Genomic DNA, 20,195 nt, shown 5'->3' on the forward strand with positions numbered 1-20,195 from the left:
GTACAGCACAGTGTACAGAGTGGATAAAATATATAAAGATTAGTGTAGAATGTACAGCACAGTGTACAGAGTGGATACCATATATAGTACAATGTATAAAGATTAGTGTAGAATGTACAGAACAGTGAAGAGAAAGGAGAAGTGTACCATACTCGATATAGAATACGCAGGTTATTTCCTCTCATCGAATAAGCTTTTCATCAATATGCTGCACCATTTTGTAATTATATTTACTTTTATTCTATAAATACCTTCTGGTAAAACCAAACTATAATGCAGTCTTAAGAAAAAAAATGGCAGTACAAATACCTTTTTAATTTTTAATTTCAGAAAAAATGTATATTTATTTTCTGTTCCAAGTTTTTTCTTTTTTCTAAAATGCACTTTGCAGCCTTGGTTAAGGGTTATTTCTGATTACGCTGAACTTACATTGGTACAATATGTCTGCAGAAGATGACATTTAAAATCTAAAAAAAATCCTTTCTGCCACAATTTTCCTTCCTGAAATGGCACAATTTAGCTCTGTCTCAGTGTAAACATGGACTTAAGGGCCTGGAAGCCTAATGGCATTGCTCAATATATCATTTCCCATCATTCTAGTCTCAAGTGTCATGAACAAAATTTCCTCCTGCTTAAGAATGGAATACATTAGCAGGCGCTATTTCATCTTTTTTTCCTACTCCATTTGAGTGAATACATAATGGCAAAGAAAAAAAGGTTCAGTGAATTCTGGTAATTAATTTAACATAGTTAGCCTGTCTGGTGTATATTGTATATCTTCCTTTTAATATATAATACATTTTGGATCTGATGAATACAATTGTCTTTCATAAAAGCATGTGTTACTTCATGTCATAAGGGGTCTGCTTCACGAGAGAAGGGAAGCATTACTTTATTTTATTTATTCATAGGGGTCAGAGACTTTATAGAGCCAGGTGGCCAGCCATTCATTTTACTTTTTCTACTGTTTTAATGATAAATTAATGCATAGGTGACAGTCACTGCAACCAGTAGTGTATAAATCTGCAACTAATCTGATCAGTATGAATGGGAAGTTATCATCGTACTGTATAGCATACAGTCTGTTCTTTGTCAGATGTCCCATTATTATTATTATTATTACCGTATATACTCGGTATATACGGTAAACACACACAACCACGTCCTGTCAGGGAGACGAGAACGATGGTGTGTCCCTTGTACATAGGGACACCGATCGGTCATCTCCCCCGGTCAGTCCCCTCCCCCCACAGTAAGAATCACTCCCTAGGTAACACATTAACCCCTTGATCGACCCCTAGTGTTAACCCCTTCCCTGTCAGTCATATTTATACAGCAATCAATGCATTTTTATAGCACGGATCGCTGTATAAATGTGAATGGTCCCAAAAATGTGTCAAAAGTGTCCGATGTGTCCGCCGCAATATCGCAGTCACAATAAAAATTGCAGATCGCCACCATTACTAATAAAAAATAAATAAATAATAAAAATGCTATAAATCTATCCCATATTTTGTAGACGCTTTAACTTTTGTGCAAACCAATCAATATACGCTTATTGCGATTTTATTTTTTTACCAAAAAATATGTAGAAGAATACATATCAGCTTAATCTTAGGAAAAAATTATTTAAAAAAAAAATGGATATTTATTATAGCAAAAATTAAAAAAAAATTGTGTTTTTTTTCAATCTTGTCCCTCTTCTTTTGTTTATAGCACAATAAATAAAAAATGCAGAGGTAATCTAATACCACCAAAAGAAAGCTCTATTTGTGGGGAAAAAATTATAAAAATATCATTTGGGTACAGTGTTGCATGACCGCGCAATTGTCATTCAAAGTGTGACAGCACTGAAAGCTGAAAAATGGCTTGGGCAGGAAGGGGGTGAAAGTGCCCTGTATTGAAGTGGTTAAACTACTCTGAAAAGTGCAAAGGTAACAATATTGATAATGTTTAGTCACAGGGAGGTTGATTTACTAAAGGCAAAATCAACCCAATTGCGTTACTCACAAGTACCCTTGTTTGTCTTCAGCTGGGTACCTGTAGCCCTTTGGAACCTTGATCTGGATTGTATACTGGCCTTTGACTTCTTTATAATCTGGGCTCTAGCCCCAAAATTCTATTTTCAGATGCCTTCAGTTCTATAAGTCAGGTGCACTGGTTAACAACATATAATTCCCAGCTGTGAGACTAAGAAGGGTATTTATTCAATATAACATTTACAAAAGAAACATAGGCAGACATCAGGTTTCAAGAAAACCTGTGCAGACTAAGATGCAAATTCTCGTCTTACATCTTTTTCCAGGTATCCAAGCAAGCAAAAGAGTTCTTGGAATATGTCTATGAAGAGCCATTGATTGACGTGCAGCAGGAGAACCCACTACTCTACAGGCATGTTGATGCATTGGCTCAAGTTGTGCGTTTGAGACAGCAGTTGAAGTCACTCCGGGCTTATCTTTTTAGTTGCCGAGCAGTGGTGGCCGAAGACCTACGTAGAAGGTGGGTTTCAACAATGACCTGTCACCAAAACTGGTGAAACTTATTCTTACCACTTAATTTAAAATAAGAGGAGTGCATTGCTGTAAGTAACAGTCGGCATGCAAGGAACAAACAAAATGCTGTTTTTTTACATTACAGGACACATTTGAACAAGCAGCAGGACCAATACATTATAAGGGTTAAAACAAACATGCTGTTTGTCTATTAATGGCAAAGCAACTGATTTTCTTTATTCTTCTCTGATCCAGAGTAGCATAGACAGTATTTACCTTTCCTCTATTCCACTACTCTTTGGAGTCGAAGGAAGTACTCATTGCATAAAGGTGTGGAGGAGCGTGTGAGTCATCTGTGTGAAAGCAATGGACCCATTGGCAGTGTCGTATAGCGAGTCCATAGCTTTGTATGAGCTGAAACTCATAGCATACACAGGACTCATCTTTCGTTCCCAGTGGCTGAACAGAATAGCAAGAGAGTATTTGCATATGCTGTTTTGCTATGCATGAAAAAAAGCACAAATTATTTTTAAATGATCTATAAAGTGATTGTAAAGGTTGTTTCTTTTTTTTATAGCTACCTGCTCTGTGCAGTGTTTTTTGACAGAGTAGCCCCAAACTCCCTATAATGGAGTCTTCCGCTGGCACTCTCGGTTCCTCCTCCCTTCCAAGTGCCCCCATAGCAAGCTGCTCGGCCCCACCCCCTGCTCCATTCTCACAGGATGTAATTGACACCAGCAGGAGTCAATGGCTTTTGCTGCTGCCTCTGAGTCCGGTAAGGAGAGAGCAGTGCAGCGCAGGCACAGCGCTGGATCTAGATTAGGCTCAGGTAAGTATTTAGGGGGGAGATGGTTGGAGGGGGGGTGCTCTGGGGAAACTGAATATGAAAGTTTTTTTTTTCTTCCTTAGCCTTTACAACCACTTTAACACCCTTATAATACATGCCAGCTGAATGATGTTCACAGTTTTTAAGAAAGAAAGCCAAAAGATGTGTTCCACCTAGACAGCCTTGTTGAGTGCATCTAAATCAGTAGGAAGCATTAAAGGGAAAGTATAATATAAGAAGAGGCGTTCAAGTCAAACCAGGACTTTTGAGTTTATATAATAAAAGAACACATTTCAAGGAGTGTAAACTGCATTTATTTTTCAACATACTCTCCTGCTGTATTTACATGTATACACTTATCCCAGCGTTTGCCTGGAAAGCTTTGGCATAGAATGATTTGTTACTATGCACTATGCCTGAGACATCCTAGAACAGCCTGCTTCAATTCATCATCAGTGCTAAAATGCTGACCTCTGAGGAACTCTTTTAGGGTACCCAGCGTGTGCTAACTTTTCGAAAATACAAATGTTCTTGAATAATTGTGTTCACCGTTCCCACAGAAAGATTTGTCTCTTGTGCAACTTCACGACAGGCTATGCATTGATTATCCAGGATTAGACGTCTGTTGTGGACTGGGAACCACCACGGCCTGGATCGTCACCGACGGACCTACGGCCATCTTTGAAATGTTTGCACCATTCAAATGTCTTACTGTGACTGAGCGTCTCATTACCGTACTGTGCTTGAAGTCTTATGTAGATATTTTGTTTACAAGAAACTTCATAATACTACACTGATCCATGCACGCATTAACATTGATGTCTGCCATCTCGATTAACAGTCTCTGTACTGGCCTGTGACATGTGCCTACCAGTAGTAGGACACGCTTGCCCCTTACTACTGCATGTAGTACCACCACACTAGCATTCCTTTTTAAAACTGTAAAATTAAAAGTCCCCGTTTTGACTTAAATGCCCCTCATATTTTTAGTGAGCATATATTTTAGATTTTTATTGTTTACCTTTATTTTATCAATTTTCTCGTATGTTTTCCTAGTTTTCACACACATGCTCTCCCATACTCTGGAAGAACTATAACTATACTATCAGGAACCATGAATCAGACTGAGACAGAAGTGCAGTAAAAATCACACTTTTTATTAAAATGGTATAAACAGAGCAAACGTAGTCAAAACATAGCCAGAGTTCGGTAACCAGGACGGGTAGTCAGAACAAGCCAGAGAAACAGGAGTCCAGAGATCAGTGAAGTCTGGTGCCGCAAACAGGATTAGCAACTAGAAGGGAAGCCAGCCAAGCAAAAGTCTTTCACACGAAAACACAGCAGAGAGTGCATATATGTTGACCAAGGTGAAGGCACAGAAAATCTGATCCATTCAGTGTAAGGGCCCATTCACACGGGGCGGATCATTAATGATCTGCCTCCGTGTGTCTGTAAGCTCAGCGGGGATCGCTCCGTATATCCCCGCTGAGCCGGCGGCTGACAGGGCGGTCCCCGCACACTGTGCAGGGACCGCCCTGTCTTTTCTCCGCTCTCCCCAATGGGGGATCGGATGAACACGGACCGTGTGTCCGTGTTCATCCGATCCGCAGATGGAAGAAAAAATAGGGTTTTCTTCCGTCCGCAAAATAGGATCTTTGCAGAGGCGGGTGATTACGGGTGTCAGCGGATGTTTCAGCGAATGTTTATCCGCTGACATTCGCAATCACATAGGGACCAATATATGTCCCTTTTTCATCCGCAAACGGATGGATGAAAAAGCGGACATACTTTCCGCACATGTGAAAGGGGCCTAAATAGCTAGCAGAGCTAGATGATGAGCAGGAAGTGAAGACCAGGTGAGTCAATGTGGAATGAAGTGTGCTGCCAATTACCCGACACCTGAGCACAGAGCTCTGAGAAGGAAGGGCTGAGCCCAGCCCTGACATATACTTGATTATTGTGTCTCTGAAAATACCACTGTCACCAAAAAATATCTAATATATTATTAAAGCCCACGTTCCCATTTAGTGTCCACTTAATTTATCAGATTGTGCCCTACTTATACAACAAGAAATAAGGCAATCTAGAATAAAAAGTTGACAGAGATTCCAGCCATTTCCCTTTCTATTCAAAACTAAAGTTTTAACTGCAGCTTTACTCGTCCGGTGATCGCTCTGCTGATCCACGCTGAACAGTCAGATGATAGGTCCTTCTCCGCTCACTGTGCACAGACGGACCTGTCAGAGCCTCGATCTCCTCTATGGGGAGATCGGATGAAAACGGATCACCTATCTGTTTTCATGCGATCCTATCCAAACCGCCACATGGATGGAAAATAGGGTCACCATCTGTCTGGACTTGGCGGACAGGATCGGATAGCAGCAGGTGTCAGCGAACATGTCACCGCTGACATCTGCCGATCCATAGGGAAAAACTGACAGGCAGACCTGATCAGACCGCCTGTGTGAAAGACCCCTTACTGTGTTAGTGACCCTCATTTGCATTGAAAAATGCCCTTCCTGTTACACTGGTATGTGTGACGTTACTGAGGGCTGTCAGTGCCTGACCATTTACTCTTCTGCACTGCAAGGTAATGACAATAAATACAGATCTTTTATATTTAAAAAATGTATAGTAAAAATGAGTGCTGCGCTAAGTTAGAACAAAATCAAAACAGCTGCAACATACCATGTGATATAGGTACAAAAATAAAATAAAAATGTTGCACTAATAAAGTTCTGTCATTTAAAAAGAATAACCACCTAACACATGATCACATAAAGAAATAAAGAAAAAAAAGCCCACATTGATCTAAGTGATCCAATCCAGATGCGTGTGAAGCGAAAGATCATAAGTGCAACATAAATTTCATCAATCAAATACAAGGCTTACCAGACAAAATTGACCATCCACTACAGATCAATTTATGTATGTAAGATAACAACCTCCTCTGATTCTCAATGGTAGTGGACCATCCTGGGCAATAACACTGTATTCCCTGGTAACTGTTCTTCCACAAACAGTATGTTAGAGATAAAGAGAGAGACCCCTCATAGTGTATCTCTGTGCAAATCAATTTATTAAGTAAAAACATTACACTCAAATGATCTCCAGATTAAAAGCACTTCCCGTATGCTTCAGATATTGATGTGGTGATGTCACAGCTCGCTCCTCCCTACATGTTTCATCATACCTGACATCATCTTGGGGCACGGAGACCACGCTGGACCATTACTCACATATAGGAAGCAGGCGGACCCAAGTCTTGGTTTTAATCCTCCCAATAGACAAGTCTAGAACAAAAAAATGCAGTGAAACAAGAACCACGTCTCCTATATATAAAAAAATATATATAAATAAATCCTGAATAGCTTTATTTCATTGTAACATTACGTTAAGTACATAATAAATTAACACATTCATAAAGAAGCATAAATTCTTTATAAAAAGGGCGGATAGCGAGTGTGAATCAATCATAAACGAATTTCCACCAAAAAATACTTTGAGGAATCTTTTATATTTGCCTACACTTACATTTAGAGCCCATTCACACAGGGGCAACACGACTTCTAGCACAACTTTGGGAGGCAACTTGGACACAACTTGAGTATGAATCATCAGGCAACTTCAAGTTGCCTCCAGGACAGGAGGCTTTCCAGTGGTCAATCAAACAACAATCAGCTCTGTGGGAGGGAGGGGGAGGGAGGGGTTTGCCTGAGAAATGTATGTTATCTTCCTGTATTGTTGCTTCAGTTAAGAGTTAAGTGATCCGACTTCTGAGGCAACTTCCATTGAAATCAATGGGTACAAGTTGCCTACAAGTCGGATTGAAGTAGTACAGGAACCTTCTCTGAAGTCGGAGCGACTTCAGTAGTGTACATTAAGACGGCTCTCATTCACTTCCATTCATTTTCTCGACCGCACGACTTGGGGCGACTTAAAGTCGGATCCCAGGTCGCCCCAGTGTGAACCGGCTCTTAAGCTGACAAATGCAGCAACATACAAAACAACATCTTACTCTACAGTACTTGTTTGATTTTCTATTACCTATGACTAAGCTAAGATTTATTTTCCCATGTGATGTGATGCCAGCTTCAAATCTGAATCTTAAGGTGAAACTAAATTTAGTTTTTACCATCCTTCAGTAGAGGGAAAAAAAATAAAGCTACACACTGTGTGTCTGAATGACATTTAATAAAGAGCCAGCAAGCATGGCCAATGGAAGTCCTCTGACAGTCTTATAAACAAAGACCAACCTTCTGTTAATACTTCTGTCTGGGAGCTAAAAGGCAAATTGATTAATGATATTGGGACACTCCTGCATTTACTATTGTTCTTTTTCTGCTCTCATCCTTATTAGGAAAATTCTATGCAGCTTTAGAAGGCGCCTATATTTGTAAAAGACACTATTAACATTTTCCCTACTTTCATTTGAATGTGTTTGGGGTAAAGGATTTGTGTGGATGGATACTGCATAAATGCATATGAAGTGCATTTGATAATAAAAAAAAATGCTTAAAGTAATATACAGTAAAACCTTGGTTTAAGAGTAACTTGCTTTGATATACAAGTGCTTTGGATTACAAGGTTTTACTGTAGTTGCTACTGTATATAGGATTTGGATATCATTATATTCTGAACCTCCATACAGGATTTCCTGCCTGTGCAATAAATATTGCTAGCTACTGGTCAGCTTGGTATACACTATTCTGGGCAGATTTGAGCATCTATTCTATTCTATTATGAGTACTGCTTGGACCTTGAAGAAGGGAGTACACCTGGAAAGCTTGTCCTGAAATTTTTTATGTCAGTGAAAATAAAAAAAAGTATCAATTCTAACATTCACATGGAGTTTGGGAACCAACACGATTTAGAAGAAGCTTTCTAGCGTTTAGAATTTTTTTGTTTTTAATGTTGATTTTTGTGCTTTACTTATTGCAAAAGTCACTCATGTTTTTGCTTAGCATGCTCAACTCAACACTTTGTGAATCAAAAGCAGCATTCACAGCCTAAAGACTACATAGTCATTTCATAGCCTCATATAGAGTTCATGGCTGTCCCTCATTCAATAAGATTTTTTTTTTTTATTGCTCCAAGATAGACTACAGTATCCCTAAAATAATTACACAAATGATACAATAAGGGCTATACAAGCCATTTTGTACGTTAAAGTTATGTTTTTGTTTTGGCCTGCAACCTGCCATGGTTTTCTGTTAATGTCCACAAAAATGCAATTCCTTGTCTGTTATAACAGAATCTTCCTGTAATTGGGTCATTGCCTTCCCTGTACAGAGCTTAACGACATATTATAGATTGATGGCTGCATTTAAATTAGGCATTTTAGTGTTAGGTTTATTGCACTTAGAGTTTCAGGACTGGTGAGAGACCTATTTTGTCGCATTTACTTGGCACTCATTTTGAAAGGTATTCGCTAGTGCACCAGAATTATCTATTCCAATAAAATAAAAATAAAAAAACTTGTAAAAAGTGATCTGGAGGAGATATTGTCCTCCACAAAACTGGATATTTACAATCATGGTAAAGTGAACATACAGCTGCAGTTACCATGTAACTGTGTTTGCCTATGTGTCACCATGCAGTGAACTAAATTTTCTTGATCTCTGTAGTGGCTTTATGTTTTATAAGATATATTACACCATTTAAACCAGAGGTAATAAATTGAAATTCACGGAGGTCCAGTAACATCAAGATCATCCCTATACATTACAGTCCTCATCCCCCCCTCACAGCAGTGTCATCAACCCCCTTCACATCACTCCCCCATTAATATCAGTTCCCCTTCACATTCCTGTCTTCTACCCCCTTTATATAAGCCTCCTACTCCTTTACATTACTGTCCACACCCCCCCTTCAAATTACCACTTTCACATTCCTGTTGTAACCTCCCCCTTCCCTATGTATCACCCCCTTCTCCTTCAGATTCCTGTTCTCTGCCCCCCTTTATATCATCCTCCATTCCTGTTCTCCCCCCCCCCTCATCACATTCCTGTCTTCACTGCCCTCCCCCCCCCCCCCCCCACTTCACGTTCCTGTCCTCACCCCCCTTCACGTTCCTGTCCTCACTTCCCCTCCCTTAACATTCCTGTGCTTGCACCCATCCCTTTACATTCCTGGTCTTACCCCCTCCCCTTCACATTCCTGTTCCTTACACCCCCTGTCCAGCTCCTCCCCTTTATATCACCCACTTTCTCTTCCAGATTTGTCATCGGCCCCCCTTCACATAATCCTCGGTTCCCCCCACATCCTTCACAGCAGTGACATACTGTAGCTCTCTTCCATCTCCTACCTACAAAGGGCAGCAGGTGGGAGGCACATCGGTGTACAGCTGACACCGGAGGTAGAACATCTCTGGATAGATGGCGAGAGGCGCATCAGTCTACAACAGACATTGAAGGCAGGACAGCTCCGGATGGAGGGCAAGAGACACATCAGTCTACAGCTGACATCGGAGGCAGGACAGCTCTAGATGGAGGTTGGGAGCTGCACAACTTCTGCTGATTTACTTGAAAAGTTAACTTGACAGCTCCGGCTCTCACTCCGGAGCTGTCCTGCCTCCAATGCCCTCTTTAGACTGATGTGCCTCCCGCTGTGCATCTGGTGCTGACCTGCCTCCAATATCAGCTTGATGAGGATGACAGCAGTGCTTACGGCTGAATGGAGCAGCCAGCTGCTTAATGGCAGGACTGCAGCCAGTCTGGATAGGACAGTGAATCGGTCCGGACCACGGTCCGCCATTTAGTGATGTCTGATTTAGACATTACAGGAGTTCACTGGTTGCTGATCACTGTGCAGCTCAAAAAATGTAAGTAAATTTGTACAAGAACACATATATTAAATTGAATGTAAAAGGTACTAGTAGCATAAAATAATCCTAATCTAATACTGATTCACCATCAGCTTTGTGCCCCCTACTTTTGTCAACACCTGAGCACAACCACAGAAGCTGGTAAAATGGGTACTGTCAAACACAGGGTCAGTGCTCATGCAGAGCAGCTGCTTGGCTGTCTGCCAAAATTTCTCACTTTAACAGCACCTACTGTATCTGATCCAGCACTCAACCCCATGGCTGTGCTTTGATGTCAGTAACTGAATTGGGCCCAGAGCTGAAGGTAGAATAGATTATCTATCAGAATAGTTGATAGGAAAATTGGCTAGGAGTGACTGTAAAATACAGTATATATGTTTATACTAGGTTTTAGGTCCATATCAGTTAATCCATGCCTGCATAATGAGTCTTTTTATTGAGCTTGCAGTGAAATCGTTTATTGCCTTTAATTAACTTTATCTCTATTGTTACATATACACATGGCTTCTGTAAATAAATCATGTTGAAACAAGCTTGTCTAGGCATCCAGAATGGTTGCAGCTTAGAAATATCTGAGTTATTAATGTGTAAGGAACAATATCGTCTGATTGCAATGTAGCTCACCAGGGCCGCTGATAGGGCAGTAAGCCTGCCCTATTGTACCAGGCCTGCCCCCATCAGCTACACAGCAGGGCCCGGGTATCATTACAATTTGTTACTGCATTTAATAAAGTGTTTTTAAAAATCCTTCCCTGCTCCTACTTTAATGTAAATGTAATTTATTGTAATGTAATTTATTTGTAATATAATACAATTTAAAAGAAATGTAAACTGCCCCCGCTCTTTCGTGCCTATTAATTGCAAATGCATGCGTTGGCTCCGCTTGCTTATGTAAAAGGCACCAAACCTGCATTTCGTTTCAAGGGCGGAGCCAGGGGTGGGATCAAGGGCGTGTTTGAATCGGGCACCGCCAGGTAGGCTGTACGAGGCCCCATGATTTCTAACAGCGGCCCTGTAGCTCACATAAAAATCCACCCACAGTAATGGCAGGGCCCTGTTGTCATTGGCCTAGGGAAGGTTAGAAAATCAATAACTGATTGTTGCAAACTTGCAATGAGGGGAACCTCAACTTTTTCTTGCGTACCATGTTACTACTATATAAAAAATATATTTTAAACTAACAATCCCAAATACTTTTAAATATACCACAAATGAATTGTATGTCCAAAATACAGACTGAAAAAATAAGCATTGCACTATTATACATAAATCGTAAGGATATTTTAAAAGTTCAGACACATAAGACTCCAGACAAATACTGTTGACATCTGGCAAATTGATGGGACTTAATACATTTGTTCCTCTGTATCTTTTTGATGGCAGCGCCACTGCTTATATATAGCTCTGACTATGCTGGCAAAGGTGATACCTCCGCCACAGAATGGTGCTATTAACCATTCCACTTAAGGCACGTTGAAGTAAACTTAGCAACAACTATTTTAGGCATGTTATTCAACTGGGACTTAGTGAATTCTCAAAAGTCTAAAAGCTTTACTGTCTTCAGTAGTTCTCACTCTGAAACATTCCAGATGGCCTAGGATCTCTTAGTTAAAAACCCAGGAATCTATATAATGGAACACGTATTTACAATATCTTCTTAGATAGGTATATTGGGGAAATGTGCTGTAAACGGTTTAAATCACTGGTATTTCAACAAGTAAACTCTGGGCACTACAGTTTATTAGGCAGGGCAGACTAGCTCCCAAAGCACTGGCTCCTCTTGGGATAATGTGTTAAGGTTATTGCTTAAAAGGTGTTGTCCCTGAAGAAAACTAAATGTAATCTATGACAGCTTAACGTGGTTGACTGATACGTGTTTCTTAAAGGTTATCAAATATTTACCACTATGTTTTAATCAACAGGATGGATATTTGTCAGTGTTTATAATGTTTTTATAATGGTCTCTTTGTTTATAATCATGTTCACATTTTTTAGGGTTCATGTGCAACTTCGGACATTAGATCTGTATATTATTTGACACAGGTTCCTCAATAATTAATGGCAACCATACTGACAGGATGCAATGCTATGATTATCTTTTACACCGTATAAGTAAAAAATCCCAAATGTATGTTTTCTTGTTCATATCTTCATATTCATGTGTTGTGAATATAGGTTTGTTGAGCAATGTGTCCCCTTTGTTTCTAGGCTTTCTTTTGAAATGGCCACTAAAGCTGGCCATAGATGGTTTATTTGATTTTTTTTTGTTCAGCCAGCGGGCTGAATGAAAGAAAACAAACAGATTCCTCCATCCACAAGTGAGGTTGATAAAGGAATCCCCTCCGCTGGCACATTGTATTCAGACAGTGGGACTTTCGGACTCCGGTTGCAGCTAGCTGGTCAAGAACAATTCCCCAGTAAGCTCTTTCAACAATAGTTGATCTAACGGTCAACTACAGTCGAACAGGCATGGCCACACATGGATCGAAATTTGGCCTGCTGAACCATCTAAATTTCAATTAATCTATGGTTAGCTTAATTCTGCTTTTTTTTCACTTGAAGTCACTTTTCACTTGAAGTCACTCGAATACCATAGGAAGGATAAACAGTACTTAAACTGAGAAGAGATTGTGTGTCAGCGCAAGGTTGGTCAATCTGTTGCAATGTGCAATTTTTTTTTTTTTTGTATACTTTTAATCTTTTGTTAAAAATAAATGCTACAATATAAGCCTTTTCTTCTCTGGCATTGGTGATTTACTGTTTGGATGGATGTGAGTGAGAAGGATCCCTTTTGTGAAGAAGACCAGTAATGATCGAATTTTGCAGCTCTATATGTTAGACAGCAATTGGTTCTGGTGAGTTTGCCCTCTGTATGTCTGGTGGAGGCAAGAACACCAAGGTGGAGGTTCCCACACAGTCGATTTATATTTGTTTTCATATGAACTTTACTATTTGTTTATGCTTTAAAGGACAATTTTTTTGGCACCATGTATGCAGTGTAATACCTTGTCACTTCAGTTTTGATTGTCAATATTCACTTTAATTCAACGCTTTTTTGAGGTATATGATATTTCATTATGTATTTCCTGACATTTCTCCTCAGTTCCCTATCCTTAGTGTCAACAAGATAATAGCTAATTCTCTGTCTGTACCATTGACACTTCCATTGTGCATGCTCCAGCAGTGGTTTTCATTCACTTCCCGTATTCCTCTAAACACCTCTCCATCTGACAATCTGCATCAGACTTATGCCTCGTACACACGTACGGGATTTCCGATGGGAAAAGTTCCTGTTGAAAATCCAGAGGGGAAAGCCGAGAACCTGCTCGGTTCAGTCTTTCCCCTACACACGGCCAGTTTTCCCGACAGGAAAACTGCAATGGAGCTTTGGCCGGGAATCCCGGCCAAAAGCTCTCCTCACAGTTTTCCCGTCGGGTGTGTACGAGGCTTTAGGGGCAGCTTGAGCATGCAGATACACAGGTCCAACCATGTCATCTTGCGGGGCAAATCCTCTTCTTCCTGCTAACTGTCCTACCTGAGATGCATTTGGCTTGGGTTTATATATTGTACAGCAGCTCCTAAATCACATAATTTTTTTAACACATGAGTGTAACATCAACAATATGCACTAGCAGTGGGAAAGTCTTTCTATTTCCTAATGTGATGTTTCTGGTTACAAGGTTATCTCCTCCTTCAGATCTGACTTGAGAGCAGGGTGGATAAAAATCAAGGATTAAAAAAAAAAAAAAAAAAAAGTTTTTTTTTTTTTATTTAGATCAATTTTTTTTTTTTTTTTTAATAAAATGCTTTTGGAGTTAAAAATTATCTAAAGATAGTTTTTTATTTTACCACTTAAAGATTTGCCCCCTTCCTGACCAGGCCGTTTTTTGCGATACGGCACTGCATCGCTTTTACTGACAATTGCACGATCTTGTACCCAAACAAAATGTATGTCCTTTTTTTCACCATAAATAGAGCTTTTTTTTGGTGGTATTTGATCACCTCTACAGTTTAATTTTGTTGCGCTATAAACAAAAAAAGAGCGTAAATTAAAAAAACACAATATTTTGTACTTTTTTAAATATAATAAATATTTTAAATATAATAAATATAAAAAAAAACTTAAAAAAAAAGCCTTTATCAGTTTAGGCCGATATGTAGAAGAATACATATTTTTGGTAAAAAAAAATCGCAATAAGCATATATTGATTGGTTTGCACAAAAGTTATAGCGTCTACAAAATAGGGGATAGAACAATTTTTTACTAGTAATGATTGTGATCTGCGATTTTTGTCGGGACTGCAACATTGCGTCGGACACTTTTGACACTTTTTTGGGACCAGTGACATTTATACAGCGATCAGAGCTAAATATAGCCACTGATTACTGTATAAATGTCACTGGCAGGAAATAGGGTTAAGACTAGGGGGCAATCAAAAGGTTAACTGTGTTTCACTATGTGTGTTTCGAACTGTGGGGGAATGTGGCTGACTAAAGGAGGAGACAGATCATTGTTCCTACTTAGTAGGAACACACAATCTGTCTCCTCTCCCCTGACAGGACCAGGTTTACACACACAGATCCCGGGTTCTCGCTCTGTCATGAGCGATTGCGGGTGCCCGCCGGTCATGGCGCCCACCTGGCACACGCATCAGCCCCAGGGGTTGCTAACTACCAGCAAGAATGAGTCCTTACAGTTAAAGAGCACCTGTCATTACAGATCCATCATGGCAGCAGCTGACTGGTGAGGAATGTGAAGTGGGGGGGGGGGCTGGAGGAGACCCTATCTCCTGATTTCTGTAGAGGTGTCACTGCTACGAGACACCACAAAGTCGGAGACATAGTGAGGAACACTACCTGTGATTATAGTTCCCATTAAAAGTCATAACTACTGTTTTCAGATCAGCAAATGACCTTGATCAAGAGCACCTATGTTGGCTGATCAGAACTCTCCCACCAGCACTGCCACTCATCCCAACTCCTCCCACCAGCACTGCCACTCATCCCAACTCTCCCACCAGCACTGCCACTCATCCCAACTCTCCCACCAGCACTGCCACTCATCCCAGTTCCCCACCCCCAAGGAGTAAGGGAAGTAATAAAAATAGAGAATACGTGGAAAGTAAAAGAAAAGAGGGGGAATAACAAATAAAAAAGGGAGAGAAAGATTAAGAGCAAGAAAGACGGCTAGATTGAGGGATGGGGATGGGGATGGGGGTGGGGGGAGAAATTAGGATAGAGATATAAAAGGGAAAGAAAGGAGAACAAAGAGTGGTACATACTAAAATGTACCATAAGGGTTCACAAATATAAGAGTTAGGGACGCAAATTACTTGTTTTGCCTTGGGTGCCGACAACCCACGCTACGAAAATTCTCGGGTGCCGACAACCCACGCTACGAAAATTAATAATACTTCACAAATGTAAGAGTTAGGGACGCAAATTACTTGTTTTGCCTTGGGTGCCGACAACCCACGCTACGAAAATTCTTACTGTTAGGGGTCCCCAGAACTTGGGAAATTTTATCAAGGGGTCACGGCACTAGATAGGTTGAGAACCACTGCCCTAGACTAAACAAGCATTAGATCCTTAATGCGAAGGAGAGGACTGTTCACCCAAATGTGATATTTTGGAAGCTGGCTAGAAGTCTGCTTAAATTTGTAAAGTGACAGATTGTGCCTCCAGGCACAATTCTGTCATTAATAAATGTATCTTGTTAACCATTCTGCTTCTAGACTGTCCGGCTTCTACCCTTGTTCCCAAGTCCTAAATATCTTAAACGTAATTGTGAAGTAAAAATGTATATTTAAAAAAAAAATAACAAACATGTTATACTTACCTGCTCTGTTCAGGGTTACCTCCTAACTTTTTAGGTTTTGAATAATAATAATAATATTCCACATTTACGGACAAAAAGTTGAATGCAAAAAAATAGCTGTCAAGAATTTGAATGAGAAGCTCAAAGCAAATAGCTGGTGCACAAAATCAGATCATACTTAGCAAAAGTATAGTTAAATCAAGTCACTGATACCCAGATGTAGCATGGTCTGGTTTAAATTGAGCTGTTTTCAAATACTGCCTCCTCTAAATGAATCTTCTGGGCTTGGACTAATGATATATTTTCAGTAATGATGAGATATTGATCTAGCAGCTTGCAAGACCAACAAGTAATGCTTTTTACACGTTCTGCTTAACCACTTAGCCAAAATGTAATAAAGCTAAAGAGCCATATGGAAATAATGGAACTGTAACTGAACTTTAGGACATTAATTATCTCTCTGTGAAATGTGGACATCTAAACCTGCCTTTTATTTTAGGATATGAACAGGTTTGCAGTGCTTCATCAAATAGAGATTATGGGGTATATTTATAAAGCAGTGGTTATGGTTTTCACCAAATATTCACTGGTGGTGAATCAATCAATGTTGCAGCGTGCTCCGAAAGTGCACCAATGTAGTCTACCGCTGACCTGGTACAGGGGAGCACAGAGATGAGGATCTTAGAAAGTACAGAATACAGGACTCACAGGAATAGCAGAAGTATAGTGCACCACTGGGGTGCTGATCTTACAGGCAAGCAGGGCACAGAATACTAGTAAGAAACACTTGCAGCACTGGGGTCCAGTCCTCGCAGGGGAACAGGAGTACAAAAGTGACTAAAGCAGTGAGATGCTAAGCTTACAGTAATACTGGCATAACAATAGGTATGAGTAATATGTAGATGCACAGGGGTCCCAGGGAATGCTGGTACAGTTGAGGTATACAAGGAGTCTAGGACAGGAAGAATACCTATTAGTACTATTTTGGGAGAGCATAGTGTGTTCACACATCCAGCAAAGGTGAGTGGCAGAGTCTAAGGAACCACCTAGTCTTCTCCAGAACTTCTGAAGGGGTAAATGGGTTGCACTGCAGATGATTCCAGGTTCCAGCTCTCATACTCACCCAAGTTGGCAGCGTGGGGACTAAGGGCTGACAATACTGAGGAGCAAGGGTCACGGGACAGTAGGGAGAATAGCCAAAGTTGGCATGTGTGCATGGACACACACAGAAACTGGGAACAGGCACCCTCACAGACACACAGGGCAACTAAAAGTGAGTAGCAATGCAAAGAGACAAACGGGGATCTCTAGATAAAGATCTCATCTCATCTCTCTCCTGCCGCGAGATGATAAGCGGCATGGGGGGGTGGTGCTAACGAACAAAACAAAGTCAAGTCTTCTCGTCTTTCTCTTGCCGCGAGTTGCTAAAGTCGGATGAAAAAAATACAAAAAAAAAGTGGTGGGGGGGGGTCAAACGAAAAATGAAGAGACCATCTGGCCCCTTACAGGTGTAATGCCTGTACCCCCCTGATGGTGGCCCTGCAAGGAATACTGGATGTACATAGATCACACTGAATGACACTTGGAGGTGCTTGCAAACAGACACTAGGAGCAAGGGCGATCCAAGTATAGGGTCACTAGGAATCTCTGAGAAAGTCAGGGACACAAAGTCTTGGGATCACTCTAGGAATCTTCTCATGAGGGCCAGGAACACGAAAAAGTACTGGAGGTAGTCTTCTCAAGAAGCCATGGACATTAAAAAGCACTGGGAGTACTCTAGGAAATCCCCGTTGAAGTCACGTGAGAGTGATGTAACGCGTAGGACGCAGGCATACGGACACCGGAAGTGACGCAACAAGGTCCCGAGCTCGCTGAAATGAAGACCGACACCGTTCTAGTTTTATCCAGCTTTATTTACTCCGTGCAATGTAGAACACGCAAGTGAAAGATATAACACCAATATTCAAAATTTTCAAAACAGAATCACAGAGATCATCCCCTTGTGTCAATATTTTGAATTATTTGGCCTCAACAACAATTTTAGTCTCATCTGACCATAGCACCTTTTCCATGTGGCCTAAGAATCTTCAAGGTGCATTTTGGTAATGATCAGTCGTGACTGCATGTGGTCTTTCTTGAGGAGTGTCTTTTTTTTATTGCAGCTTTCCTATACAAGCCACATTTGTGGAGAATTTGTGATATTGTTGTCACATGCACACAATAACCAATCTTTGTCATAAATTCCTGCAACTGCTTCAGACTTGCCGTAGGCCACTTGGCAGCCTCTCTGACCAGTTTTTTCCTGGTTCTTTAATTCAGTTTGGAGGTACGTCCTGATCCTGTTATACCAAATTTCTTCCACTTCTTCTTAATAATGTACTTCACTGTGCTTCTAGGCATTGATAAAGCCTTTGAAACATTTTTTGTATACATCTCATGACTTGTGCCTGTCTACAACTTTATCCCAGAGATCTTTTGACAGTGCCTTGCCACCCATAGTTTATTGTTTGCTTCAGTTGCACTACCAGGGACTGCAATGCTCCGGGAAAGCTCTTTTCATGCTGAGCTAATCAAAATGACCACAGCTGATCGCAGTTGAAAGTTAAATGACTTTGTGTGCCATTGAGAAAGTGATTAGCTACACCTGATTGCGTTTCAAGTTATTTTTAGGAGCAGGGTGATCCTTTTTCTAACTCGGTAATTCTGCTTTTTGATTTTTTTTAAAACAATTTTCTGACATGTTGGTTTTGTATACTTCACTTGGATGTTATAAGTTGCACTGTGTCGGTCTTCATTTCTGGCTGCAAAACAACAAAATGTGATTCAGTTAAAGTGGGGATGATTATTTTCTATACCCACTGTAGCCTCAGTGTTCTGGCACTGGGATGGGAACTTCCCTCCCCACTCCCAGAAAACAAAATTGAGTAGGGCTGTGTGCTGCTCAGCCATTTATAGGCAGTTTTGTGTTCTCTGAATTAATACAAATTTTCCTCTAATTAAAGTCATTACTTCATCCACCAGCCTCTCCACCTCAGCTAATCAGAGGAAGCTTTGTATGGGAAAGAAAGTCCCCATTTCACTGCCGGTACACAGTGTTAAAGCGGAGGTCCACCCAAAAAAAAATTACATAAAAATGCTCCAAAAAAAATGTAAATTGGAAAAAAAAAATGTTTTTACTTACCAGAAATGGCGGTTGCTAGGCACACCTTCCTAATCTGCCTCTTCCTAGTCCGCGGCTGGTCTTCCTCCTCTCGTTGTCTTCTGGGGAATGGGGCGCCCTATCTTCTGGGAACTGTGTGTATCCAGAGAACAGCCACCCATGCGCAGTAGGAAACGAGCAGTGAAGCCGCTGCCTTGTACCCTTAGTGAGGATGGCGGCACCGGGACCTGCCACGATCAAGGGATCAGCCAAGGGGGGTCGATATCGCGGGCGCCTAGGACAGGTAAGTGTCCTTATTAAAATTCAGCAGCTACAGTTTTTGTAGATGCTGACTTTAAAAAAAAATTGCGTCTGGAACACCGCCTTAAGCTAAGTGTAGCTAAGGCTACATACAGTTTATACAGTGTACCCAAGACATCCACCTGTTAGAAAATATTTTGTTTGGGCCAGCTTATCCCAAACAAACTAGTTAAAGCAGAAGTAGACCCATCGATGTAACAGTTTTTAAAAATGGTTACATGCCCAGAACATGTAGGGAATGTAACTGTCACATTGGTTGCGCTCTCAATGTCCCTAGTGTCTGTTTGCAAACACCTCCAAGTGTCATTCAGTGTGATCTATGTACATCCAGTATTCCTTGCAGGGCCACCATCAGGGGGGTACAGGCATTACACCTGTAAGGGGCCAGATGGTCTCTTCATTTTTCGTTTGACCCCCCCCACCACTTTTTTTTTGTATTTTTTTCATCCGACTTTAGCAACTCGCGGCAAGAGAAAGACGAGAAGACTTGACTTTGTTTTGTTCGTTAGCACCACCCCCCCATGCCGCTTATCATCTCGCGGCCGGAGAGAGATGAGATGAGATCTTTATCTAGAGATCCCCGTTTGTCTCTTTGCATTGCTACTCACTTTTAGTTGCCCTGTGTGTCTGTGAGGGTGCCTGTTCCCAGTTTCTGTGTGTGTCCATGCACACATGCCAACTTTGGCTATTCTCCCTACTGTCCCGTGACCCTTGCTCCTCAGTATTGTCAGCCCTTAGTCCCCACGCTGCCAACTTGGGTGAGTATGAGAGCT

General features: G+C 40.9%; 1 protein-coding gene across 1 annotated transcript in view; it reads left to right on the plus strand.

Annotated features, from left to right (window-relative positions):
• The window catches only part of PLEKHM3 (pleckstrin homology domain containing M3), a 223,887-nt gene that overhangs the window by 125,357 nt on the left and 78,335 nt on the right, over positions 1-20,195 (plus strand). The window contains exon 5 of the mRNA XM_040357361.1: positions 2,306-2,499. Coding sequence (XP_040213295.1) covers positions 2,306-2,499 — 194 coding nt within the window. The remainder of the gene's footprint in view (positions 1-2,305; positions 2,500-20,195) is intronic.

This window comes from Rana temporaria, chromosome 6 (assembly GCF_905171775.1).
Source record: "Rana temporaria chromosome 6, aRanTem1.1, whole genome shotgun sequence".
NCBI lineage: Eukaryota > Metazoa > Chordata > Amphibia > Anura > Ranidae > Rana > Rana temporaria.